The 26725-nt window shown below is 30.6% G+C and overlaps 5 protein-coding genes across 21 annotated transcripts in view; 2 read left to right on the top strand and 3 right to left on the bottom strand.

Moving 5' to 3' along the window:
- The first annotated feature begins 690 nt into the window (after positions 1-690).
- On the top strand, positions 691-4003 carry LOC124425515 (transcription initiation factor TFIID subunit 5). Of its 2 annotated transcripts, XM_046965957.1 has the most exons (12): positions 691-916; positions 1019-1204; positions 1283-1485; positions 1556-1752; positions 1837-2041; positions 2118-2237; positions 2318-2463; positions 2592-2729; positions 2806-2999; positions 3089-3380; positions 3459-3657; positions 3867-4003. In XM_046965957.1, exons 1-12 carry the CDS (start codon positions 854-856, stop codon positions 3886-3888), a joined length of 1965 nt encoding a protein of 654 aa, XP_046821913.1. In that variant the 5' UTR covers positions 691-853; the 3' UTR covers positions 3889-4003. The 2 variants fall into 2 exon arrangements, with proteins under 2 accessions (XP_046821913.1, XP_046821914.1); XM_046965958.1 differs by lacking the exon at positions 3867-4003 and having other exon boundaries at positions 694-916; positions 3459-3789.
- LOC124425516 (NCK-interacting protein with SH3 domain) lies at positions 3769-8159 on the top strand. 3 transcript variants are annotated; one of them, XR_006942526.1, is made up of 10 exons: positions 3772-4128; positions 4218-4402; positions 4464-5321; positions 5406-5608; positions 5679-5782; positions 5873-6091; positions 6167-6339; positions 6429-6526; positions 6598-6800; positions 6900-8159. XR_006942526.1 is itself a non-coding variant. In XM_046965960.1 (9 exons), exons 1-9 carry the CDS (start codon positions 4104-4106, stop codon positions 6686-6688), a joined length of 1896 nt encoding a protein of 631 aa, XP_046821916.1. In that variant the 5' UTR covers positions 3769-4103; the 3' UTR covers positions 6689-8159. The 3 variants fall into 3 exon arrangements, 2 of the variants coding, with proteins under 2 accessions (XP_046821916.1, XP_046821915.1); XM_046965960.1 differs by having other exon boundaries at positions 3769-4128; positions 5739-5782; positions 6598-8159; XM_046965959.1 differs by having other exon boundaries at positions 6598-8159.
- LOC124425518 (troponin C, isoallergen Bla g 6.0301) lies at positions 8079-14089 on the bottom strand. Of its 2 annotated transcripts, none has more exons than XM_046965962.1 (6): positions 13534-14089; positions 12068-12098; positions 9695-9838; positions 9286-9405; positions 8548-8679; positions 8079-8247 (listed from the first exon to the last, which is right to left on the bottom strand). In XM_046965962.1, the coding sequence occupies exons 1-6, from the start codon at positions 13555-13557 to the stop codon at positions 8219-8221; spliced, it is 480 nt and encodes a 159-aa protein (XP_046821918.1). In that variant the 5' UTR covers positions 13558-14089; the 3' UTR covers positions 8079-8218. The 2 variants fall into 2 exon arrangements, with proteins under 2 accessions (XP_046821918.1, XP_046821919.1); XM_046965963.1 differs by having other exon boundaries at positions 13555-14089.
- A 2545-nt stretch (positions 14090-16634) lies between these two features.
- Positions 16635-17941, bottom strand: LOC124425517 (translocon-associated protein subunit gamma). Its single transcript, XM_046965961.1, has 4 exons — positions 17515-17941; positions 17104-17231; positions 16935-17026; positions 16635-16851 (listed from the first exon to the last, which is right to left on the bottom strand). The coding sequence occupies exons 1-4, from the start codon at positions 17807-17809 to the stop codon at positions 16653-16655; spliced, it is 714 nt and encodes a 237-aa protein (XP_046821917.1). The 5' UTR covers positions 17810-17941; the 3' UTR covers positions 16635-16652.
- A 120-nt stretch (positions 17942-18061) lies between these two features.
- LOC124425514 overlaps positions 18062-26725 on the bottom strand; it is an 88068-nt gene continuing 79404 nt past the window's right edge. For all 13 annotated transcript variants that reach the window (XM_046965942.1, XM_046965943.1, XM_046965945.1 and 10 more), the window contains 4 exons: positions 22688-22911; positions 21161-22478; positions 20425-20898; positions 18062-20253 (listed from right to left, as the gene is read on the bottom strand). In XM_046965942.1, the coding sequence (XP_046821898.1) occupies positions 19618-20253; positions 20425-20898; positions 21161-22478; positions 22688-22911 (2652 nt within the window). In that variant the 3' untranslated portion in view covers positions 18062-19617. The remainder of the gene's footprint in view (positions 20254-20424; positions 20899-21160; positions 22479-22687; positions 22912-26725) is intronic.

Here is a 26725-nt window from a genome sequence, read left to right as displayed (position 1 = left end):
TTTGAAATTTATTAGTTGTTGAATTTTTATCATTACTTAACAAACTTGTCGTATTTATTAAGATCTATTTGTTAAAAATATAATATAATAAAATTTGTCTTAAATTTAGTTAACTCAATACTTCATATTTTCACGTAAAATACATTAAATATACTTTAGTTGGATGAATAATTACCTTGTACCGTTCAATCGAATATTCTTCCAACACATCTAGAAGAAAACATGGATTATAGAACTTAAGACTGGCCACACACACAGTTTTCATACTAAGTAATACTAAGATTTCGATCAATCGCGTTGGTCGATAGTAGGCAATAAAGAGATCGAAAAATTCAAGATGGAATCCTACTGTCACGATTTTTATAGATAACCAATCAGATTGCGAGATTGTCTGACGTCACAATTCAACGAAATAAACGAAGTATCTATAAACCAACTGTGTAACTCATAGGAATTATTTAGTTAAATATTGGATTGAAATCTTATCTTATGGTGAAAATAAAATTGTAAAATGTATCATTCGTACGATAAAATGTAATACAGACTCTTAAGAGTCACAAAGATATTAATATTCCTATGACAAATTTCAATCATTTTTATGATCACAGAGCTTTCCAATTTTTTTTTTCTTTATAAATGGTTTAATTAATTCTAACAATAAATATAAAATGTTTATATCATTTCAAAAAATCTACAGTGGCTCCATCATTTGTTTTTGAATGGCAAATGTCATGATGGCTTTCTTATATCTATTCGACTATTGAGCATTTTAAATCGAAACAAACTTTTAAAAAAGGTCCTGTGATAAATGTTAATTTGATTAATAAGGATTTATTAAACAATTCAATCAAATATGGAGAACGAAAAGAGTACTATGCTTGCTGTTTTACAACTTCTTAGGAAATATAATTTAAAGGTAAATTAATGATTTATGAGAATTAGTAAATATAACCTCAATGTTTGTATAAATATTTATGATATTGATATTGGTTAATATCTCTTATATTCTTTCATTTAGGGAACTGAAGAATTATTCAGGAAAGAAGCAAATCTTACAGATGTATCCACAGATGAAACTCAACAAACAGATTCAGAAGTAAGCAGTGTTCTGTCAGCTTATAAAAGTGAAGGTGATCCTGCTTTATACGAAAAGGCATATAGTGAATTAAAGAAATTTGTAGAAAGTTCTTTAGACATATACAAGGTAAAATAGTAGATCAAAAAAAATCATAAATCTTAATATTTTCTATCAGAAATATTCATTTTCTTTATCAATGATCAGCATGAGTTAGGTACGATATTATATCCAGTATTGGTACATATGTATCTAGAATTAGTATACAATAATCATTCTGAAGAAGCAAAACAATTAATAGAAAAATTTGGAGGAAATTTAGAAGAATATTATCAATCTGATTTAAAAAAACTTTCAAATGTCACAAGACGTGAACAAATGGCGGGGAATGAATTGACAGACACATTTAAGTATGTACTTTAATTTGTGATATCTATATATATGTTAACAAGTAATAGTTTCTTTGACAAATTGTTATAGATCCAATCAATTTATTATAAGAATGTCAAGAGATACTTTATCGATATTAAAACGACATTTGCAAGAAAAAAAGCATAGTGTATTATTGAATATTATACAAGAACATTTATATTTTGATATGTATGAAGGAGTTGCTCGTAATAAACAACAAATTGAAGCCACTTCTGGTGCTGTGGTGGGCGAAGCAACAAGACAAGGTATTGTATATCTTTTCAAGAAATTAGCATTGAAAGGCATTTGATTCAGAATGCAAAAATATTTATGAGTTATATTTTTCATAGATAATAAAGCAAAGGTTTATTATGGTCTTCTAAAGGAACCAGATATTCAATGTGTTCCGCCAGCTGAAGAAGAGGAGGATGATGTAGCTGGTGCAGATGGTGATAAACCAAAAAAGAAGAAGGCTAAAAAAGATCCATTGTTTTCAAAGAAAACAAAATCAGATCCAAATGCACCACCTGTGGGCAGAATGCCATTACCCAACTTGTAAGTTAAATATTTTTTTATATGTTAGGTTAATTTGTTTTAAAATCATATTATTATTTTTATCATTTTAATATAGAAAGGATGTAGATAAGTTAGAAAAGGTTAAAGCATTGAGAGAAGCATCTAAGAGAGTTGTTCTTGGTCCTGACACATTACCTTCTATTTGTTTTTACACATTACTTAATACTGTACATAGGTAAGTATACCTATTCAACAATACCTAAAACACATTTTTATAATTTTATAATTAATAAATATATTTAAAATTCTACTTAGTGTAACTGCAGCAGAAGTAGCAGAAGATTCGAGCTTATTAGCTGTTGGGTTTAGTGATTCTGCCATTAAAGTATGGAGTTTAGTTCCGCAAAAATTAAGACTGATGAAATCTGGTGAACAATTGCAAGATATTGATAGAGAAGCAGGTATATTTATTAGATATTTATTACGTCTATATCTTTTATTTGGATATATATATATATATATATATATATATATATATATATATACACATATACATATACATATATAATGTTCTGCAATTGTGATATAGATGATGTATTAGTCAGAATGATGGATGATAGGACAGCAGAAACATCAAGATCATTATATGGACATAATGGACCAATATATAATCTTTCTTTTAGCCCAGATAGGAATCTTTTACTTTCATGTTCTGAAGATGCTACAGGTAAAAAAATTATTAACTTTTTTTACACATTTCTCTTTTTATCAATTTTACAAAGATTTTATTTAATGAATTACAGTAAGATTATGGTCACTTCATACGTGGACGTGCGTAGTTTGTTACAAAGGTCATTTATTCCCAGTATGGTGTATAAGATTTTCACCTCATGGTTATTATTTTGCAACAGCCTCTCATGATAAAACAGCTAGACTTTGGGTGACCGATTGTCACCAACCTCTTAGAATATTTGCTGGTCATTACTCTGATGTTGATGTAAGTTTTATTATAAGAAAGTGTCATTACCAATTACATTAAATATTAAATTTTAACATTGTTAAATGCAATTAACATCTGTTTTATAGGTAGTACAATTTCATCCTAATTCAAATTACATTGCAACCGGTTCTAGCGATATGACCGTGAGATTATGGGATTGCGTAACCGGTAGTCAAGTAAGATTAATGACAGGTCATAAAGGTCCAATATATTCTCTTGCGTTTTCGGCTGAAGGTCGATTCTTAGCTTCAGCTGGTGCTGATTGTCGCGTACTTGTGTGGGATTTGGCACATGGTCATCTTGTGGCTGCTTTATCTAGTCATACAAGTACCATACACTGTTTATCCTTCAGTAGAGATGGAAATATATTAGTTTCAGGTAAGTTCGTTTTATCAATTCCAATGACTCTTAAAGTTTTCTCTCAAGTTATTAAATTAATATATCTCAATTTTATAGGGTCATTAGATTGTACTATTATATTATGGGATTTTACAAAGTTAGCAGAAGAAATGAGTTTGGAGGATGTTAATGTTTCGCATAATCCTGATGTAAAGACCAACGCTGAAACATATTTATTGCGAACGTTTCCAACGAAAAATTCTCCGGTTTTGACCTTACATTTTTCTCGAAGAAATTTACTTTTAGGAGTTGGAATGTACGATTCTATGTGACCCCTTTTGACATCCTCTCCTATCCTTGTTCATTCAATGTATTAAATCTAAATGCACAAATGCATCATCATTGTAATATAACAATCATCGTTAATAAAATTTTCTACCTTTTATTATTTCATGCTGCCCGCAATTAACAAACATGATGCATTTCGATCGATACTCGAGAAATGTCTGTATTGTTTTGCACCAGTCTGCGCTCGTACTGCAGTTGAAAGTGTGTTTGAGATTACGATTATAGAGGGCTCCTCGAGATCCCTTCGAAAGCATACACTGTTGTATATCCATGAAAAGGAACAAGAAAACTATTATGTCGAGCAGATTTGAAAGTGAAATGTTCGTAGCCTGCGCCGAGTAGTTTCCTGTCTGTCTAGTTTTTATTTGGGCGTGTCTCTGGTGAAAGTACACTGTGCATTTGACTATCCGAACGATGGGTGACAATAGTGTAAGGTTAGGTAAGTTTACGATCGGTTTAGTCTTACATATTAAATGACTTATTTGTCCTTTTTCGTTGATTTTAATATTGAAATTTTTTCATACTTAGAACATTATGAAATGCTGAAGGCATTATACGACTTCGATGCCACCTTCGCTAAAACTCTCAGCTTTCGTGAAGGGGATCATTTTATATTCCATCAGAGTAATACAAAGCAAAGAAATTGGTGGCAAGTAGTGAATAATAAGGCTCAGGTTGGATATATTCCATCTAATTATGTCACTACCGTAAAGGTATGTCAAGTCTTTCGAATGTTCTATCAAATTCTTCATTATATCAACCGCTGATCATCAGGTACAGGCACAATTTTTCATCGACTTTCTGGATGGATCTATACTAATTCTACAGTCGGAAAGTAATAAAAGCGGTGATACTCATAAACAAGATCTATTATCCGATTTGCTGACGAGAAGAAAACAAATAGCGTTAAATAAGAAACAACAAGCACCGAGTCAGAAAAAACAAGCACCAATGCCTCCTGATTTTGGAAATACTACTCCAACCAAAGAAACTATTCCTTCTTCTATATGTCCTAATTCAGAGGTAGATGTCAGACATATACAAAGTAATACTTCTTATGTAACAGCACAAACGACACTTCATGGTAATTTGGATCAAGGAGAAGTATATAATACACAGTGTCGACGCCAATCTGGAACTGAACAACGTAGACAGTCCTTTCCTCGTCAGTCTAGTTCAGAGACAGTTCAAAAAGCTTATCCTACGACGCCGGAAATACGTAAGAGTCCTTCGCAGATTAGTGCACGAACGTCTCCTAATGGTTCGCCTATAAAAACTAATTCCTTGTGTAATATAAATTCCAAAACGGCTTATCAATTACTCGACAAAGTTCGTCGAAATACTCAATTAAGTTATGACATGTCTAAAGTGGCAGTCATAGTTGTTGTATCTGACTTACAACATCTGTTACCTGAAAGTGTAAATCACTATTTTGAAGCGTTATTGCAACAATTAGAAACACCGCTAACAGTATCAAAAATGAATATCGAAGAAACTTATGATGCAAGTAGACTCAAAATCATTTTCACTGAACTCACTTCTTGCAAAGAAGATTCTCAACAAAGAAATTGGATGCTTTATGAGGATGAATCTGTTATAGTAGAAAACATTACTGAGCTTACATCTATACTGGTATTATCTTAGTACATAAAATTTGTTGAAACATTTTAAATTGATAATAAAATATATATTCATATATTGCTCTTCCTATCGTAGACAAATGCAGATGCAAATGTTTCAAGATATATTTTAAAACAAGATCAATACAATGGCGTTAACGTATTAATTCAGTATTATCAAATGGAGCCTAGATGGACTATAAGACAATTACTGTTGCAATCATTTGGTGTAATGTGTAGTTTAGATTCTATCATTTTAACTATTATGTTAAACAGCATATTACCAATGGAATTAGCAAGGTAACATAGTTTTGCATAATTTAATATTACATATGCAAAACCAGAAAGTTTCTTTTCTAACTTTGTTTAGAGATATGAGGAGTAATCCAAGAAATGTACAGAAATTAAATTATTCTTCATTATTGCTTAGTATGATTTTTTCAATGGGTGAACCAATGCCAGTTACACATTGGGGTGAGTAAAGTAGGTAGTACGTTACATCTAGAACATTAATTTATACATTTTTTGTTCTTTACGATTATCGCATTACGAAAATGATTGCAGAACAACTAGGATCTGATTTTGTCTCGTTCCTCTTGGATTTGATAGAAAACCCACCAGACTCTGATTTGGAAGATCAAATTCCTGATTTATTCGTCAATTTAATATTATCCTATAATTTGCAATTTACGAATTCGGAAAATCCATTAATAAGTGCATTAAAAGAAAGGACAGTAGCAAAAATTTTCACTGAAAAAATCCTCTTTCTTTTTAACAGAGAAGGTAAATTATTTTTGTCGATTTTTATAAAGGAAAAGATGGAAAGTTATTTTTTTTTTATAATATAATATATCACAGAGGATCCAGTAAGAATATTTGATCATGAACCACAACCTCCTCATTCCGTATTGAAATTGTTTATCGATCTGTTTAATAACGACTATACAGCAGGTCTTTTCTATACTAACGACGTGAAAGTCTTAATTGAAATTATTTTGAGGCAACTTTTCGATATGTATCCTGGCGATAAGGTAAAGATTTTTATAAAGTTTATAGCATATATATATTGAAATTTATTAAATAATGAATTAACCTTATATTATAATTATTCTCTATATAGCGTAGACAATATTTAGAATTGTGTCGTAGAGTATTACGTACTTCAAATTATAATGAACATCGGCATCAATCCGAAGATCTTTTAAAATGTTTTACAAGGTAAAAAGAGATATATATGATGATTTATATAATGAATGATTTATATAATTTCTATTACTTTATACACGTAGGATATTTTGCGAGGAAACGACTGAGAGTCAAGAGGACCAACGATTGGTACGTGAAATTAGCAATGAATTTCCACATTTATTTAAAATGTGACCTTTACTTTCATCCTCCGATAATAAAGACTTGGAGGAAGATGATTTACAAACTCTCGTATAAAGCACAAAACTTGAAAGTAGGACTAGGCAGATATTTACTCGACTTTCTGGTGAGAAATCTTTCTTATTTTTTATAACTCGTCTTCTCTAATATACATATATTATATATTTTTTTCGCTCGAAAAAAAAATCACTATATCAATGATAAGATGCACACTACATGAAAGATATTCTATTTGCCGAGTTGATGTCATTTCTTAGATTAATACCCTCGGTAGAAAAAGTGTTACCTGCTAATAGTGACAGATATGTGATTACATGTTACCAAAATGAAGAAAATTATCGTACATATGTGTCGAATGTATGTACGTGTATCTACCTATATATATCATATGTTTAGTGTTATTCGAGAGAAATTTCTCATTCCAAATACGAGGACCATGACCATATATTATCGTCCTATTTAACCTTTGATATTTAAATATGAGTTAAAACAATTTAAAAGCAATTAGATATAATAATGATCCTATCGCGAAAGATAATTTGCGAATTCGTTGCATTTTTGGAACTTTTAAAGATATTAAGAAAAAAAAAGACAAACAATTTAGTCTTACAAATAGTTATATATCTTCGTGTTAAGCATAATCTAGTCGAAGACTACATATATATATGTATACACACACACACATATATATATATATATATATATATATATATATATATATCAGAATAGAACTTTATCACACGTTTCTTACCTTTACGTGCTATATTCTTTGGCATAATCTATTTCTGATAGAATGGAAACATTTAAAATGCAAGTTTACGTGAAAATGCCTTTGTGCCACTTACAGTTATCGAATTTCCTAGTCTATCGCTAGTAACTATATTTTTTTAAAAGTATAGTAGTACGTTATGTTTACACGACTATTAGACAAATTAAATTAAGTGAGTCAATTGCAATAAAAAAAAAAAAAAAATGCTACTAATGATATTATAATTACGATCAAATGTTGAACGAATAAAAACGTTTAGGAGATGTCTATATATCTATCTAAAATCCTATCCTATCTTTTTTTAATACTAGAAATAAAAGATAAAGGATATCACACGCTTTTTTTCCCCAATGTGTTTTTATTAACAACAATAAATACTGTTTATGGAAAATATAGCAGGCATGACGTCAGTAATTTTATCAAACGCACAAAATATATGTAAATCTGCTGTAATAAACATAAACGCGTTACGCGTGTATAAGCATTATTTAACAGCAGGTTCTCCTTTCAACTTTCATCTCTAAATATTATTATGGTGACACTATGTGTTTCACGTTTACTCCATCGAACATTTAGATATATGTGAGTAATTGTTTATAGCTTTGTGTGATTTGATAAACGCATGGCGTGTTTTTTTTTCTTTTTTTTTCTTTTTTTTTCTTTTTTTTCTTTCTCTTTTTTTTTTTTTTTTTTTTTACATAAAAAGAAAACAAAAAATTCACAGCAGCTCATGCTACCGGATACTTTAGCCAAGATTATTCTCCGGTCATCATTTCCATAAATTCTGAAACAAAAAAGAAGAAAATTTATTTAATCAATCAAAATAATAATTTACTTAGGTAAAATAGAACTTTCAGTAAGATAATAAATAACTTATGCAGCTGTTTCTATGTATCACAAAATTGAAAGAAGAACATGAAATGCCAAGTCCTTGATACTGAACTTGGAACACGAATATATATTGACTTCCGTCATTTTCCAAAATTCGATGATTTCTGAAAATTTCTCTTGGGATCAATACGTGCCAAATCTATAGATAACTAAATTCTTTTTATTAATCAAAAGATATTGTGAATGTACGTACCATCGAAATCTACGGTTCCTGAACCATCAGAATCAATTTCTTCGATCATTATATCCAATTCCTCGTCCGTTAGTTGATCATCGAGTTCTCTTAAAATTTCACGCAAGCAGGTGGTCGGGATATATCCATTACCTGTTATAAAAATGATAAATATAATATGGAACAATGTTTCGAATTATCATTTTTATTCAAATTTTGATTTAAATTTTCCTCTCTCTTTCTCTCTCTCTCTTCTTTTTGTTTTTTCTTTTTTAGATCCTTCATAAAACTAGATCTCTACGGCGTACATTTTCTAATATTGTATAGTTAGCTATTCCTGTCCGTGTTCTATTTCGTTTCGAGTTAAATTCCCGCGAATTTCTTCTTCCTTTCTTTAACGTCTCTATCTATTTATCTAACTCTACCATCTTCTTCCCTATCACCCCCTTTAGTCCCCTTTTATCTCTTTCTACATCTTACGACTTGGCTGATCTCCAACTAAAAGCGAAAACTACCGAGATCATCCGAGGTATTACGACGTCGTAGATCATTTTATGATATGGAACGTAAATCGTTTCGATACGATCATCTTACGTTTACGTTAGTTATCGGTTAACGGGCGTCAATTAATGAATTCACGCTGAGGAAAAAAGTTATTAAGAAGTAGAAAAAATTTATAAAAAAAAAAATTTCATATCAATCAGAGAATGTTTTGTTTGAACGAATATTTATTTATTTTTCTTTTGTAAATGAACTTACCTTCCTTGTCGTAGAGCCTAAAAGCTTCTCGAAGTTCCTTCTCAAGTGCTTCAGCATCTTCCTCAACGATGAATTTCGCGGCTAAGGTGACGAACTCTTCGAATTCCAAACGTCCTGATTCTAAACAAATCAAACGGGGTTGTATATTTATTTTTTTTCTATTCCTTTGTTTTATTTTTATTTATTTTTTTTTTTTTCGAAATTATAAACAGTCGAACAACCCCGTAGAATGGGAACATTATATATATATATATATAATATTTCCTTATAGTGCATACATTTATGGATAATTTAGAGAATGAAAGTATTCTTTTTTTATCCAATAGTTTATATAGTGTATATTGAACATTATAACGGAATAGAATTTCTATTAGAAAATTTATGGATTAATATCGTTAATGTCACTCACTGTCAGCATCAACTTCCTCTATAAGTTCATCGAGAATTTTCTTGTTGAACGGTTGTCCCATAAGTCGAAGTATATCAGCCACCATGTCGGTGGGAATGCTGCCACTTTTTTCTCTGTCGAAGCTGTCGAAAGCTTTACGAAGGACTGGAAAGGAAAAAAATGAAGTTTGAATTTTTTTTATTTTCTTTTATTTTATTTATTTATTTTTTTTTTTCTTTTAAGGATAAAAAATTTCGTTGAATTTATTGGGAAAGTATTTCCTTTTTTTTGTCTCTCTCTCTCTCTCTCTCTTTTTCTATCTCTCTCTCTCTCTCTCCTTTTCTCTCTTTCTTTCTCTTTCTCTCTGTCTTTTTCGTTTTCGTTTTCGGGTTAAAAAGCTCGTAGCTCAACGTTCACGCAGTGCGCCATCGGTTGCGATTCAAATTTAGATCCGATGTTAATGCCCTTCCTTACCCTCGCGATTTTGGCTCTCGGAGCTTATTTGGCTTTCTATATCATCGCTCATAGTCGTTTACATCGTTTATTTACTACTGTCTCGAGAAAAAGAGAGAGAGAGAGAACAGCCCTTTACTAACGTAAATCAACGATCTATTTTTTTTTCTAACGACAAAATTAACTAATCGATAAAAAAAATATCTGTAATATACGAAAAGGATTACAAAATTATATAAAAATTATCTAATTTTCTTCGATATTAAATATCATTCTAACTGCGTCGAGTTGTTTTACGATTTGGCACAGTACGAAATTTCAAAGCACGACAACAAGTAATATAACGCGTTGTTTAATTTATCGTTTGTAAACAAACAAAGAAAACGACTGTCCTTTTCTTTTTTTTTTTTAAATTGTACGAAGAATTATTATAGAATGAGATGGGTTTTTCCATCTATCTTTGACCATTCCTTTTATTTTATATATATATATATATATTTGTAATTTTCTTTTTTCAAAGATATCCCAAAGGAAATCTTCTGGAAAATAAGGAAACAGTTTTATTAGAATATCAAGCGAATAATCTCGAGAGAATCGTTTCTTTCGTCGAAGTTATGAGATTCTATTTTTTTTTTTTCTTCATTTTATTTTCTTTTTCTTTTCTTTTTTTGTTTTTGTTTTGCACAAGATCTGGAAAATATGGTTTTAGTTATTTTTATCAGTCTGATTGGATTTGAACGAAAAGCGACGGACTGATCGATCGTCATGCTATATCTTCTAAACGAATGAGAGAGAGAGATAGAGAGAGATAGAGAGTGAGAGAGAGAGAGAGAGAGAGAGAGAGAAAGAGAGAGAGAACACTATACATGCAAGCTATACTTAGGTACCCAGCAGCTGCTCCCAATCGAATCGAAGCTCAAATAAACTCGAGTACCTTTGTCGAGCCACGTTAGCCGCGTTAACAGCATGAACTTCGAGGATGGAAGGGACCTTACGATCCGATTTAGAAATCCTCTAGTTTCCTAACGTTACTGCCTTTCAACTTCTTACGAGTCACGTGTATTCATTTTTAGCCTTTGAAATGATGTTAAACCGAACACCTTTCTGTAGTTAACCCGTTTTGAACTTTACAATACAAATATATTAAAGTATATGTACTAGATTATTATACTTTATCTTTAAATAAATTTATTATTTAATTTGTTCAATTGAATGTCCAAAAATATTTTAAACGTAAAGGTAAAAATACGTGTGTAGATATTATTAAGGATAAAGATTTGAAGTAAAACGAAGATAAAATATGTTCGTTCGTTATTTGTGCCTTTCTCTTTCGAGAGTTTAATAAATTTATTGTAAAACTAAAATGTATACTGTTAATTTGTTTGATTTTAATCTTTTATAATTTCAAAATATTTGTTAAAGATCCAATAAAATTTTTGTGAAAATCAAATTATTAATTAAAATTCGTAGCTTGTTTACGATAATACATTGATTAATAATGTAAGTTTGACATTATATATAATTTTTGTTATAAGATAAAAATAGAAATAACAATTTGATTAAAGAACAGAGATTCGATTATAATTAAATTACATTATAAACTACTACATAGTGATTAACTAAAACGTGACCGTAAAGTACAACTAGAAACCATTAGCAAAGCTGAGCAAGCAGGAGGGAGAAAAGGGAGAATACGAAGAAGGGTAGAGAAGAGAAGCGACTAAATTTAGTCGTGCACACTGAAAATAAGATACGTTTTCCGGAACGTCGTCATCCGAGACTCGATCGTGAAACGAATCATGCTTTTCATCTGACGATCTCTTTTCAATGTATTTTATATGATATCTATTAGAGAAAAGAAGAAGAGAGAAAGAGATAAAGAGAGACAGAGGGAGAGAGAGAGAGAGAGAGAGAGAGAGAATTGATTTTTTTTTTACTTACCAGCAATTTGTTCTGGAGGCAATTCGTCGGCCTGTAAAATAAAAATAAAAACATATCGAACGATCAGAAATGAAATTAATTTGTGATCATCGTCGTCGTCTCGCCACGAAATGCAACAAAATAATGCGAGCTGCAACAACGATGTTTTAATCAGGACGATGATTTCGAGTTAACTTTGATCTTTCTTCTTCTTTTTTTATTATTATTATTTCTTTTTTTTTTTTTTTTGGATTATTATAACGCAATCAAATCACGATTTATTATGTTCAACGACAAGAATCTTTGTTATATTGAATCACGTACATTGTTACGAATGCCGCGTATATTTCTTTTTTATTTATATTTATTTATTTATTCATTTATTTTTTATTTTCTATTTTTTTTTTTATTTCTTTTTTGTAAAATTCGCGCAAAATTCTTAACGTCACTCGTATATTTCGTGTATAATTCAAACTTTTGGCTGACTTCTTCTTTCACAAGTCACGATGATGGATAAAATAACACTTTCGAATGAAATATATATATATATATATATATATATATATATATATATATATTCGCGAAATATTATAGAGAGTGGATTATGAACACTTTGTTGCGTCGTGGGATTATTCGGACGATTAATCAATTAAATTGACGAAAAGATCGTTTGATTTTCGATGCCGTTTCTCCGATCGTTCGTTCCATATATCTTTCTTTTCCTTTATCGATTTTTATTTTCTTTTTAATATGACGAATCTTGTAAAAATCGAAATTATTTTTAATTGGCACGATCGATTGGAGGAACGTCTTCGAAAAAATTCGCCGTCTAAGAAACAATCACGTTTCCAGGACCTCGCACCTCCTGAACATACTTTTTTTATTCCTTATTTCCAAAAAAAATTCCGCGTTTTTCTTTTTCTTTCTTTTTTTTTTTTTTCTTTTTCTTTTTTTGTAAGGAAACATCTTTTTTATCGCAGCAACACTGTTCCGCGCGAATATTAGTTTTATTTTTTTACTTCGTTTGTTTCGCGAGTTCGTGCACTAGAAAGAGAGAGAAAGAGAGATAGAGAGATAGAGAGAGAATAATGGAAAGAAATAGAAAGTAAAAAATATTAAAAAAAAAAAAAAAAAAAAAAAAAAAAAAAGCAACACTGAAATGAAAGCAATTAGATAAGGAAACATGTACAATACAAATTGTTTTAAAAACATGCCAATAGAATTGAAAAAAAAAAATTAGACAAAAAGTAAGAAACATAGTAATTAGATATACAAAAAGTGTTTTTGCGTGTGTACGTAAGAATGAAAATATAAATAAAGAATAAAGAGAGAGAGAGAGAGAGAGAGAGAGAGAGATAGAGATAGAGAGAAAGAGAGATAAAGAATAAAGAGAAAGAGAGAGGTAGGTCAAGAACAATTAAAAAATATAATAAATAAAAGATAGTAGACAATAGGAAAACGTGTATGTTACCAGGGCGACGACTTACGATATCATCGATTGAACATACCATGATGGCGACGCGGTTTTTTGCTCTTTTTTATATATCTTATATATATATTTATATATATATATATATACGTCTATATGTATATATCAGGCTCGATATTATACAAGATCGACACAATCTGTGATGATATTGATCGAACGCTTGGATTTACGGTCACTCGATTATAATATGGAACGTTTGAAGAATTATAATATGCGATATTAATCGATATAAATCGAAAATTTGATGAGATTTCTTTTCTTTTCTCTTTTTTTTTCTTTTTTTTTTTTTCTGTACGAACGATGTTACGAAACAGACAGATAAATAGATACAGATTAAATCAGATCGAAAGAATAATGACAATAATAATAGTAATAGTAATGAAAACAGAAGAAAGAAAACAAACAAAAAAGAAAAACAACAGAAAAAACTGTGTAATCCCAAAAAGTCGAAGTCTGTTTGTTTGTTTGTTTCTTTTTTTTTTCTTTTTTTCTTTCTTTTTCTTTTTGTTTTTTTTTTTTCTCAACTCGAGCCTGGCGGACGAGCTTAAAGCTTTACGAACACTGTCAAGAGATGCGAGAACTGCCGTGGTAATATTCGAATGAGCCGATATAGCGGTTGCGTACCGATCCCGGACCGCGCCCCGCAGCTTCCAGCCAATCACAAGCTTCTCTCTTTGGTAGCGGGCCTTAGAGATTTCGGAAGGGCGCTTGCGCTATTTCGGGGACGTGATACGAACACTTGGCATTTTCCTCTTCGTTTCCAGGACTCTCTCTTCTCTTTCTCTTTTATTCTTATTATTTTATATTCTTTTTATTTTTCTTTTTTTTTTTCTTTTCTTTATCGTTCGGAGATAATCTCTCTTTTTTTTCTTTCTTTTTCTTTTCTTTTCATTTCTTTTACCTTCATTTTCATCGATTTGATTTTATCGTTTTATTTTGAGAGCCTAATCGAAATTCGTTTTTTAAAAACGAATCAACGAACGGATGGTATGTGGGGATACGTGAATGAACGATTTGATTTTTCTTTCTTTCTTTTTTTTTTTTTTTTTTTATTATTTGCACAATCGTGAGACGCGTGTGACCGTGGATCACTTTGAAAAGTGTTCGTTCTATCGCAAATCATTCGAATATTTCGTCGTTACGAAAATAGAGAATTAGAATTCTCTAGTCCACCGTGTAAGCAACAGTAAAATGTTGAAAATGTATATGGTGAACGATACATTCGATTCAGATCGATATCAAACGATTGCAATTTGATAGGATCCTTCGCGTAAAATTTTTTTAATGTTTTACGTACTTGTTTGTTCTAATTTTAAAATGTAGTAAATATTATCTTATAGCATTGAATTAATTCGAGTAGAAATGTTTGTTAAAATAGAATTGTTGTTTTTTTGACATTGCCCAAGTACATATTTTGCCTGATCGAGGAACAAAGCAGGAGACTGTGTTGTTGTAACATACAAACAACAGGAAAACATAGGAAAGATTTTCCTTTGCGTTCTTTGCCAGGAAGCTTTCCGAATGTCTTTACAATGCCAATGCGGTACTGATGTGAGGAAATTCGTTAGAATGTTTACCAGACTTTTAATAGAATATTTAATAGGATTTTATCTATCAACGTTGTTAATACACATTTAAGTATTTTGATCATTATATTATTTATATCGTTAGTTCGAATAATTTCAAATATATACGATATAATCTCAATATTTTCTTCTTGTTCGTCAAAATTCTCGGTACAAAATTAACTACATCTTAAGTTGATAAAATATAATTAAATTAGAGATGTTTACGAATAACTCATTGATCCTCAATGATCCAATGATTTATGAATGTGATAAACAATAAAGTAAACAAGTAGCACAACGTAAATTGTACATCTAACGAAGTTGGATCAATGCGTTTGGAGAACGTCCAAGGTGCATACTCTTAATGACATCTTGAGATATAAGCGAATCATTAGATATGATTCATCGGTATGGTGAAAACGTTTGAAGATATAGAAATGAAATGAAATGAAATGAAATGAAATGAAATGAAATGAAATCGACTACAATGGGACTAGAAAATATTGAACGATCCTTGATACGTCAAGTCCTACTTTGAAACTGATACCTGGCCAAGTTTTTCAAGTTACTATTTATCATTCAACCATTTTATAATAATCTATAAAGTTTGAAAAGTTTGTGCTAATAGATTTCCCTAAAATTCCGTGGAAATGATTTGACACGACGATATAGCCGAGCCAAGTAAGATTGATTTATTTCTGTCAGACTCAAAAGAAATGGGACTTTCCTGGACAGAAAGATAGAAACGTTCTTGATTTATAATTTCAACTAATTTGCACTAATGACATAGTCACATTTTAGGAACTAATTTAATTTAACTACGTTATATTCATAGACCTAGAGAAAGAGACGAGGTCAGTTATTAAAAAAAAATAAATAAATACGTTGTTGTAAACAAGTTTCTACATTGTTTTGTCGGAAGGGAATAAACGTACCGTGCGCGTTAAATATTTTTAGTATTTTTATCACAAACGGATAAACATTGCTCTTACGAGTTTTACGAAAGCATACGAGTCCAGACTTTATTTCGTCGGTGGATAACTTTTTGGCTAGTTGCCCATTTTAAACGCGAGACGTATAAAACTTCAGACAGGTCTACGTACGTCGATCCATATGTACATATAACCGGGTAAGATCTTCTCGTTTTTCTCCGACTCATAAAATACGTTACTTCGCGCTACAAGGCACTTCGCTTCGTCATCTTGAATTATTTTACGACTATGAACCATCGTCTCGAAGGAATATGTAAGTTGTAAAAGTTCTAATAACTCTTACACAAGGTGATTTTTTATTTAAAAAAACAAAAGAAGAAAAAACTTTCTCACGATTACGAAATAATTGTCATAATATAAGTTATAGAAATTATTGATCATTTATCAATTCAATTAATTCATTTAATTTAATTAATACTCGTCTATGAACTTTATGATTTAATTATAAATAATTACGTTTATTATCTATACGCAAGAGTTCATATAAAAAAAAGATTTTATTGTAGGTTGAATTTTGTAGAAATGAAATAATCAGTGGAATCATTGAATTGTTATTATTATTGAGAACCTGTAGATAACAATGCTAACAATGCACTGGTAGCACCCACAGAAAGTATATAATTTACTGCTGGAGAGAATGCTCTTAATATGTAAAATGATGATACTATGACAAATGCAAGGAACAAAGCATTGTTGTAGAAGATAGAGAAGGTCGTCGCTTCATAATCAGCTACTTCATTTTTCTTCCACAAAATCCTTAAAAAAAAGTACACAATAATGTATTAATTTTAATTTGGAAATAGTAAATACTCCATATAAAATTATAGACAAATTAATACCTTTCATCCTTTTCTTTTTTACTCATTTTCTTATCCTCTGCAAGTTTGCGATTCATCTCTTTAGTAACTGCATCTTCTCTCTTTACTGCGATCTATTCAATAAAAACATGATTTTAGTACAAAGAAATTTTATGTTAATAGAAATACATAATTAAAAAACTTAACATACCTTGTGCTTGAGAATAAACTTTGTATTCTTATATGCAAGAGCAAGAGTATATGTGCTTATTAAAGTGACCAAAACGAAAGATATCAAATTAGTATATAGATCAATCATATGAATCCTCCAGAATAGCCCTGTAATATATATATACATGTATATATATATATATATATATATATATATATATATATATATATATATATATAAATCGATTGAAATGAACGATTTCGAAAATAACGAAGATTATAAATTTGAGGTTAACTAGAGAAATTATTAAATAGTAATAAATTCGTTTAATAAAATGTAAAGCCATGAAAGAAAATCTGCTTAAAATGAAGAAGAAAAAGAATAAAATTTCAATCGGTTAAAAAATAACATTTAAAAATTATAAAATCTGTATAATATTATCATACTTACAAATAGGGATCGCAGAGACGATAAGAGCATTACCATAAAATAATGCAGAAGATTTGGTAGAAACGTTTCTGGAAAAATCCTGAAGTAGAAGTTCTTCCTCTTTAGTAAATGCTTTTGATTTTCCTGACATTTTTGTATATTTTTTTAAATATAAAATAATTGATTGACACAGAGACGCTATTTGAACAAAATTAAGTGTCCTTCTGTTATAGTCGAATTCGGCGCATGCGCAGAAACGTTGCAAGTGTAGCGCGTGTGCCGACGTGTCAAACGAAACGTCACTTAGGTTGGACATACAGACGGTGCTCTCTAGCGGAGTTTATTGAAACGTATTGATCACGTGGTGAATTAATGGAGGCAAGTTTCAATTTGTTTTTTTGTTCTTTTTCTTGAAACACTAAATGAAAAACTACACAATTTTATCTTATATATCTTTATAAATATTACTGAATTATTAACTTTTTTATAGTTATTGAGTCTTATTAATTTTTTCAATTATCAATTTTATGTGTAATTATATTTTTAGGTAATGTAAAAATTCCAAGACTTGAAAACGTTGTTTGCTTTATTGTATATTCCTTTCGTCCTCGTAATAGGTACATGACAGCATCTAAAATGCTCATTCACAATCCACTGAATTTAACGTTCACTTTCACACAAAGGCGCTCATATCCTTGTATTTCTTTTGTTTCTGTGTTATTTATTTTTTTTTTTTTTTCATTTTATTATCCTACTCGTACATTCGCTCTTCTTCTCTCATTCATAGATAAATAAATTATAGGCTAATATTTACAATATCTTAATAGTTTCTTTCTCTTACTTAATAGTCCTTTGTCACTTAATAGAGATGTATTTTGTAAAGAATCTAGAAATATTGAGCTTGGTCTGGTTGATATACTTAATATATTTGTCATTTTGCTTTTGAATCACGTATAATGTGTATATATTATGGATACACATAAACGCATACTTTTTTTTCTTTTTTTTTTTTTTTTAAATCATTTGAAACTTTGCATCGTATTTATCAAACACGTCTAATCATTTGTGGTGCAGCTTTTAAAAAGTTAATCGTGAACGAGAACAAAGGATATAAATAAATCATTTGGTATTATATAAACGTAAAAATTGACATAAGTATCTTAAAAACTTTATGTGTAATTTGTATTTTTTCCTTTTTTTTCCCTTTTTTTCCTTTTTTTTTTTTTTTTTTTTTTTTTTTTTTTTTAATATCTTTACATGAGATAATTCATCGCAACTTTATTGTGTATTTTACTGTAACTCGATAAATCGTATCAACAATAACTTCTGTTTCATTCGATAAATATGGAAAACTTTGTCGATTATTATCCCAAATGTAAAAAACGCAAGAAAGTATTTTTTTTTCTTTTTTTTTTTTTTCAAATAATATTAATACATCTTTTTTTTTTTTTTTTAAATAAAATTAATAATAATGAATTAATAGAACAATGAGATCGACGCGACGAGTATTTTAAAGACTTACCGAAATGACGAGCGACGATTTGAGGTAATCCTTAGCCCAGAATAATTTTGTTTGATCATTCGATAATCGCTACGTGTAATATATTTGAAAGTGACTATTCGAATTTGCAAGAGAAGGATTTCAAAATGAGTCTTTAATCGAAATAAAAAGAAGAAGAGACGTTTTATGATGATTTAAAACAAAACAAAGAGAGAAAAAAGAAAAGGAAAAGAAAAATTTATATTAAAAATTAACACTTTTAAATTCAGGATTCGAAGATAGAAAAATAAAAGGCATTGTGTGTTCACGAAAATTGTACGTACATTTGGATTCACATTAGAAATTAGAATCCTTTCTGTAGAAAATGAGCGACTATCCTGCAATTCCCCCCTCCCCCCTCTCTCTTTCTCTCTTTTCATATACGCATTAATCTCAATCTTGAACTCGATCAAGGAGAACTACATCATAGTCTCTCTACGACTAGTCAAACTATTAAAGTCTAATTGCAAGTAAGGGCAATCGTTTTCACAAAAAGCTCCACTACCAGCTGCTGCACTTCTCCAATTGTCGGTGCGCATTGTATTCGTTAAATAACAGAATACTTCTAGGACCTCGTTAATACGCTAGGAACCTGGGCTAGCATTTTCGCTACTTCTCTGTCTCGCCTCGAGCTCTTCAGCAAGCATCTTAGCTTCCCAATCCTTGGCACATTCACTTTTGGTATCTTCGTCGTCGCTATCGCTACCAGATGGTAACGTTCGAGAATGACAACCACCATCATCATCTTCGGATTTACTACTTTCGCTATTGGATTCCAAATCTATTGCAACTTCGTCTCTCCACAAACTTTGTGGAACTATTGATCTTGGTAATTCCTGTAATTCTAAAGTTTCCTCCTCGGAATGTTCTTCCCAGGATCTTCTGTTGTACGAAGATTCGCTCGTTGGCGAAGGTCGTCCATAGGCACGTGAACGAGCTGTTAAAACAGTATCCACCGAGCCATCTCTCATAAAAGGATGATCTTCCCTATCGTCGTCATATTCTTCCTCGTTATCATCGTCCAAATCTTCCTCGAGGGAAATGTCGTGTTTTGTACTGTCATCGCCGGTAAGAGCTATTACTTCGTCACATTTTCTTCTTTCATTTTCTTCCAATTCTTGTATCCTTCCTTGAAGTTGTGAAATGATTTCGTCTCGCTTACGAATCTCTAATTCCAAGGAAACGAATTCCCGTTCGAATTTATTTTGAATGTCCTCCTCCTACAAAAAAAAAAAAAAAAAAAACAAAAAAGAACAAAAAAAAAAAAGAAAAAAAAAGAAGAAAAAAGAAAGAAAGAAAAAAACGAACAAATAAAAACAAAGAAAAGATAAATAATAAATTTTTCAAGATTTTTATTATGATGTAGGTGTACGATATATGTCTATACTTACTAAACGTGCTTGTATGATTTCTATAATACCCGATACGAATTCTCTAAGATATCCCTCTTCTTGTTGTTTAGTCTCCATTTGCAGAATAGCCTCACTGCCCGAAGGACGGAAAGTAATTTTATTGGGCGGTGGCAGCGAGTTCTGTTCCTGAGATTCAGACAACTGATCCCCGAGAGGATAATTTCCTGGGCTCTGCTCGGACGGTGGACTTTGTAATGTATATTTATTGAAAGTTACACTTTTCGATAATTTCGTATGTCTGGCAGCATAACCTTCGATCGTTGGTGCTCTCATTAATCGTCTTAATTCGGCAGTAGCAGCTTCACGATCAGGTATACTCGTTGCTGAAGTATCCGAACTACCTGTTCTACTACTTGCTGAGAGTTTCTTCAAGATGCTCTTTAAGTCTCGCCTTTCGAGTGTCTCATTTTCTGGTGATAATGGTTCCGTTGGTGAAGATGGACCTTTTAGACCCTGTTTTATATTAAAAATATTACTATTAGAAAAAGTATTTGTTTGGGAAGGTATTTGACTTGTTTGTGAAGGTTTAAAGGATGATCTTATTTAACACTAGAACTATTAAATTGATCAAACTGACAAAATTGTGATTAATACAAAAATTTGTAATGGAATTATTTATAAAATGGAATTATTGTTAGTTCTAATGTCAATTATTTTGTTCTGAAATTTATTCAAAAGCAAGAATTTAATAAAAGATTTTTTTGTTTCGACATACCCGTACTTGATTGAGTTTAGCAAGTTTTCTTGCATATTCAATAGCACAGGCTTCAGAATGGCTACGAGTGAGACTCCCATCGAAAGTAGTTAAATTGGAATTTTCACCGCAGTCTAAACTAGAACTTCTCACTGCTTTCTCAAGTTCAGCAAGCTTTTGCCTTTCGTTCAATATCTTGAGCTTCTTAACGAACGGTAGGCCGCAATATTCTGGTGATAGATCGTCGACGGAAGCATACATTTTGGTTTGTTGCCTGAGATGAGCAAGACTTTGTTGTTGTTTCGTTTGCGGTCTTTTAATTGGTGAACCTCTTTGAGGTGTATTGTTCTTTATCGTCGAAGACGACATCATGAAAGTTGTTGTAGTAGTAGTAGTTAAGGAAGCATCTTTGAGCATAGCCCAAGGTTTTTTAACATTGGTAGTACCATTTGAGACAACAACGTCGTTAGTCGTTGGTGTATTTTCGATTGTTGCGACGGATGGTGAAGGCTTTGGAATTATCGATGGTACCACAACATTATTCGTAGATTGAAACTGTCGTTTATCAACCAAAGATGATACTTTTGGTATCGATATTTTATCGGCAACCTTTTGTTGTGTCTCCTTCGAATCTTCTTGAACATTTTCCGTTACAGTCGTATTCTTTGACAATAAAGGCTCCTTCATCGTGGCTTCCTTTTCCGCTTGGGCTTGTGCCTCTTGTTCGTTTTTAGCTTTTAACAAGAGTACTCTTTGTGTGAATGATAAATTAGGATTAGTTGGAACAAGTGCTTCAGCCGGTGGGGGCTGTTGTTCAGGCACGTGAACTTGAGTCTCCATTAGATTACGTCTCTCCTCTCGTTCTTCTTTCTCCTTGAGTAATTTTAATATTGAGAGAAGAGGTAGACCAGCACCCAAAGGTGACACAGGTGGTTCTTGAATTGTGTTTGTTGTTGCAGTATCTTGTATATCTTCTACCTTGTGTCGTTGTCTCTTCGTTGAACTGGACGGTGTTTTTGATGTCAACGGTTGCAATTCTAGACTCTCTTCTGGTCTAGTATTACGTCTACTCTTTCTTAGAACGTTCTTCCAACCTTTCACATCGCTCTTTAACTTGTCCACGATTCTTTTACCGGTACTGTTGTCCGACGAGTCGTGTCCAGGTGACGTTGGTTGTCTCGATGCACGTGCTACTCTCTTTGCTTCCATCAATCGTTTTCTTCCAAGATTTTGTAAAATTTCTTGGGCTTCTGGATAATCCTTCATTGCTGCTAGAACGTCCTCGCGTGATAGACTAAATAATTCGGAATATCCAACCGATCGAACGTCAGCTGTTCGTCTGAAATTTTTATCGTTTTTATTTTACATTGAAATAATTCGACGATTCTCTCCTGTGCCATTTCAATAGAAATATGTAAAAATAGAAATATTCTTTTTTTTTTTGCTTTTCTTAGAAATGAATAAGAAATCTCTTTTGTTTCCGATAAAAGTAACTTATATATCTATAGGCATATGTCATTAGTAACATTAATATATCTCATAACTCACTTATTTAATCCGTCGAGATTGAGTATGCCGATTTCACCAAAAAAGTCGCCAGCTTTCATCGTTGTAAGAACTCTTCCAGTTTCGCTGATTACCTCGAGTATACCGTCCGCTATTATGAACATTTCTCTAGCTACTTCACCCTTACGGCATATAGAGTCACCCGGTGTGAAGATGTAGGCTTTCATTTTTAATACGAGGTCGTGCAAAAATTCTGGTTGACATTCCTGAAACAGTACCATGTGTTTTTTCTGTTTTCTTTCTTTCTCTTTAACTATAAAATATATCAATGAAATTTTTCTTATCAAAGAACAAAGTATTTATTTTTGGGGAAATAATAAAAATATTATCAATCACGAAATGAAAAGAAAAGAAAATATTGGATTACAAATTACCGATTTATTTTAATGTGGAAAGTCAACTCGCTATTCAAATTACTACTTCTATATAAACGTGCGTTTAAAGGACATGTTAATTAAAAGTAATTATGACATGTGACGAGGACTTATTGAAACGTTCCGTATTGTAATTAAAAGTGGTACAAATCTGCCAATTACGTTTGCCCATAATAATAATCGGAGTATTTCTTTTTTTTCTTCTCTTTCTTTTTTTTTTCTGATTGTTCGCTTTGATTGTTCTGCATACGAATGTATGCGAACAGTATAAGTCACGTAAAGAGTCAATCAGTTCTTTTTTTTTCTTTCAATTTGTCTTTCACTTTTTTTTTACGCAATTCAACTTCTTCATCAAACAGTAGACATTATCTTTATATATAAGGATAGATTAATGAGATAAGAAAATAACAAAAAAAAAGAAAAAAAAAAAGAAAAAAAAACAGAAAAAGAAGAAAACATCGAAATGATGAATCCCATAAATCCATCGTAAACGCAATAACAGTTGCTAACTCAATTAAATAACGTTCTTTGAAATGATTCACGTGCTATCATCTCACGTATGTAACTTCTACAATTTTTAACGTGGTACCTTTATGAAATTTTCTCTATCGAGAGTATGCAGTTAGAATTTTGAAGGGTATATCCTACCTGTCGATATTTCGTCGAGTGCTATCGACCAAATTGCCAATAAACGAATTTACATAAATTTTCCGAGTAAACGTACAACAATATATACGGTAGGTCAAAAGTTCCTAGGTGATCTTAAATGTCAATCAATTCTTTCGAAAATTTTTCGATTGATTTATCTTTTGTCTTTTGTCTTTTTATTTATTTATTTATTTATTTATTTTTTTTCTTTTTAAATCAGTTGCAAAACTACAAGGTTAGAAGCTTTTTATCCACCCTGTATAATACTCACTGTTATATTTTACTCAACTTCATTGTTACGTAGTATTTGAAACGAATGGATGAAGGAACAAATCAAAAGTAAAAAGGAAAAAAGAGGTTAAAGTTTAAAAGACGAAGGTGATAGCGGTCGTATCGGTGACCTCTTAGTCGATAGAACCATTCTTTTTTCTTCCTTTTTTTTTCCTCTTCTTCTTCTTCTTCTTCTTCCTCTTCTTTTCGGTCTTCTTTTCCTTTTCCTTTCCTTTCTATTTCGTTCTGGGTTCTCTTTTATATAAGAAAGAGGAGCCGAGTGGGTGGTACTCTCGGGGTAATGGAAATTCTTCGGATATTATTTTCATGATGATGCCTGCGTTGCCAGTCTCTCGATCTAACGTTTACATATTTTTTTTTTTTTTTTTTTTTTTTTTTTCGTACCTTCGCCCTCTTTCCTTACATTCTTCTCATTTTACAAATCTTTTTTTTTTCTTTTTTTTTTTTTTTTTTTCGTTCCAAGCGTCAACGAAGCTTTTTTGACGGATCGTTCTTACTCCTTTTAATCAAAGGAACTTACGAAAATTTTCTAAGCTATCAATTTCAACTGATCTTTCTTTTCCATTCCTTTCTTTCTGTCTGTCTTTCTTTCTTTCTGTCTGTCTTTCTTTCTTTCTGTCTGTCTTTCTTTCTTTCTTTCTTTCTTTTCCTTTTTTTATTTTTCTTTTCTTTTTTTTTTCTTTTTTTCTTTTTTGGACGTTCAGACACAATTTCGAAGCTTTAGCCTTTCATTTAATAAAAGATCGTATTTATATTTAAAGATTTGTCTTAATAATGACTGTCATAAAAAAATATATTAGAATTATTATTATTGTAATTTTATACAAACGTCACGTAGAGCTCTGATAAATCATCTTTGTTTTTATACAATATTAAATGAAATTATATTTAATCCTCTATAACCTAATTCCTTTTTTTCTTATGCGCCATGAAGAATTATATCAGACAATAATTCTTTTTTCGTAGAATCTTTTTTCGTAGAATACATTACCCTTATAAAAAATGTAGGTTCCTATTTGAACAAACCAAAGTTGGCCTTGAAATGACCTGGAAACCTTTCATTAAATAAAAAACAATAAGTGCCATTATATTTCACCCTTGAAATTGGATAACTCTTCTCTGAACAATTTTTCTCGGAAATGCTGTATTTTTGAGATAAAAATTTGTAACGTTATATTTTGAACATAGGATATATATATATATATATTATGATATAATATTATTATATTGTATTAAGTATAATTTAGATATAAAGAAAAAGAAACATTAAAAATATAAAAACATATAGTAATCAAATTAAATAAAGTAAAAAATAAATAAAATTAAAAAATACAAAATACAGATATACACGTTTGTTTCATTTTAAATGATATGTTTCATATCTATATTTTATCAAAACGATAAATCTACAATTTGTGTGTTTTTACAATAACTACAGATATACATGTATGCATATAGTTAAATGTACACTTTAAAAGTTATATGATTTTATAATAGAATTAACGAGTATCACTATAAACGAATTCATTCAAAAAAAGAAAAAAAAAAAAAACGAATTATAAGCAATATTTCGACTTTTTTTGAAGCTTTTTTTTCTTTTTTTTTTTTTTACTCTCTATTCTTTTTTCTTCTCGAAAGAAAATATTCTCGAAGAAAAAAGAAACAGTCGAATCTTTCTCCTTTCTCTGTATATTTTTATAGGAGATAAAGTTGGAAGTTTCCAAACGTTCCTCATAAAAGTGATCGTTCACATCGATTCGATCATTCTTTTTTCTAGAATGACGAACGAAGTCTCGAAAATCCTCGAAAATACATATACGTAGATAGTATAGCTTTCTATCGGAGATTTTTTTTAATTTCTTTTTTTTTTTATTTTTTATTTTTGTTTATCGTCTTGCGAACGAATAAAAACGTCGCTATCGACATTTCAAACGTCAATATTCCCCGATAAAATAAAAAGCAGGACGAATATCGTAGACAATTTCAAACTGCTCGTTGAATCGAATCTGCCTACTGGTTGGGTTAAACTGAATTCTAGAGAAAAATCTTTGAATTATTCTAAGAGGGATGTTCTCTATCCTTTACAAAAACTTTATCGATCGTGGGTTGCCAAGAGGCGGACCATTAAGTAAATTTCAACTCGTTCCGGGTCACGTGAAATAAAATACGAAAAATTGTATCATTAGAGTGATCTTCCCAGATGTTTATTCGAACTTAAATATTTTTATAAAAAAAAGATAAAATTTGAAACTATTGACAAAAGTTCATTAAATTAATTTATTATAAATATATATGTATATACGTAAGTTTCTAAATGTCCTTATTATTCCCTATATTTGCCGTGATGTATTACATTTAAAACTCGAATGTTATTTATTCAAGAAACTAACTAGAAAGTAATGGAGTATGTTAGAAGCGAAACATTACTGTAACAAGTTAGGTCGATCACATATGTAATAAAATAAACATGGAAGTGCTGGAATTAAAAGGAATTATGGAAATGTAGGTACAATAAAAAAAGAGAAACGTTTGGAAACAAAAGGAGAATGCGTTAAATAATAGATATATATCGAAAAAAAGAATTACATACAAACACACATAAATATACACATACATACACGAGAAATTAAATCTCATTAATCTTTTATCTATACCTTTATCATTATAAAATAAAAAGAAAGAAAGAAAGAAAGAAAGAAAGAAAGAA

The sequence above is a fragment of the Vespa crabro genome, chromosome 7 (assembly GCF_910589235.1).
Source record: "Vespa crabro chromosome 7, iyVesCrab1.2, whole genome shotgun sequence".
In the NCBI taxonomy this organism is placed as follows: domain Eukaryota; kingdom Metazoa; phylum Arthropoda; class Insecta; order Hymenoptera; family Vespidae; genus Vespa; species Vespa crabro.
The sequence above is the reverse complement of the archived record's forward strand: the minus strand, read 5'-3'. Positions and strand labels throughout refer to the sequence as shown.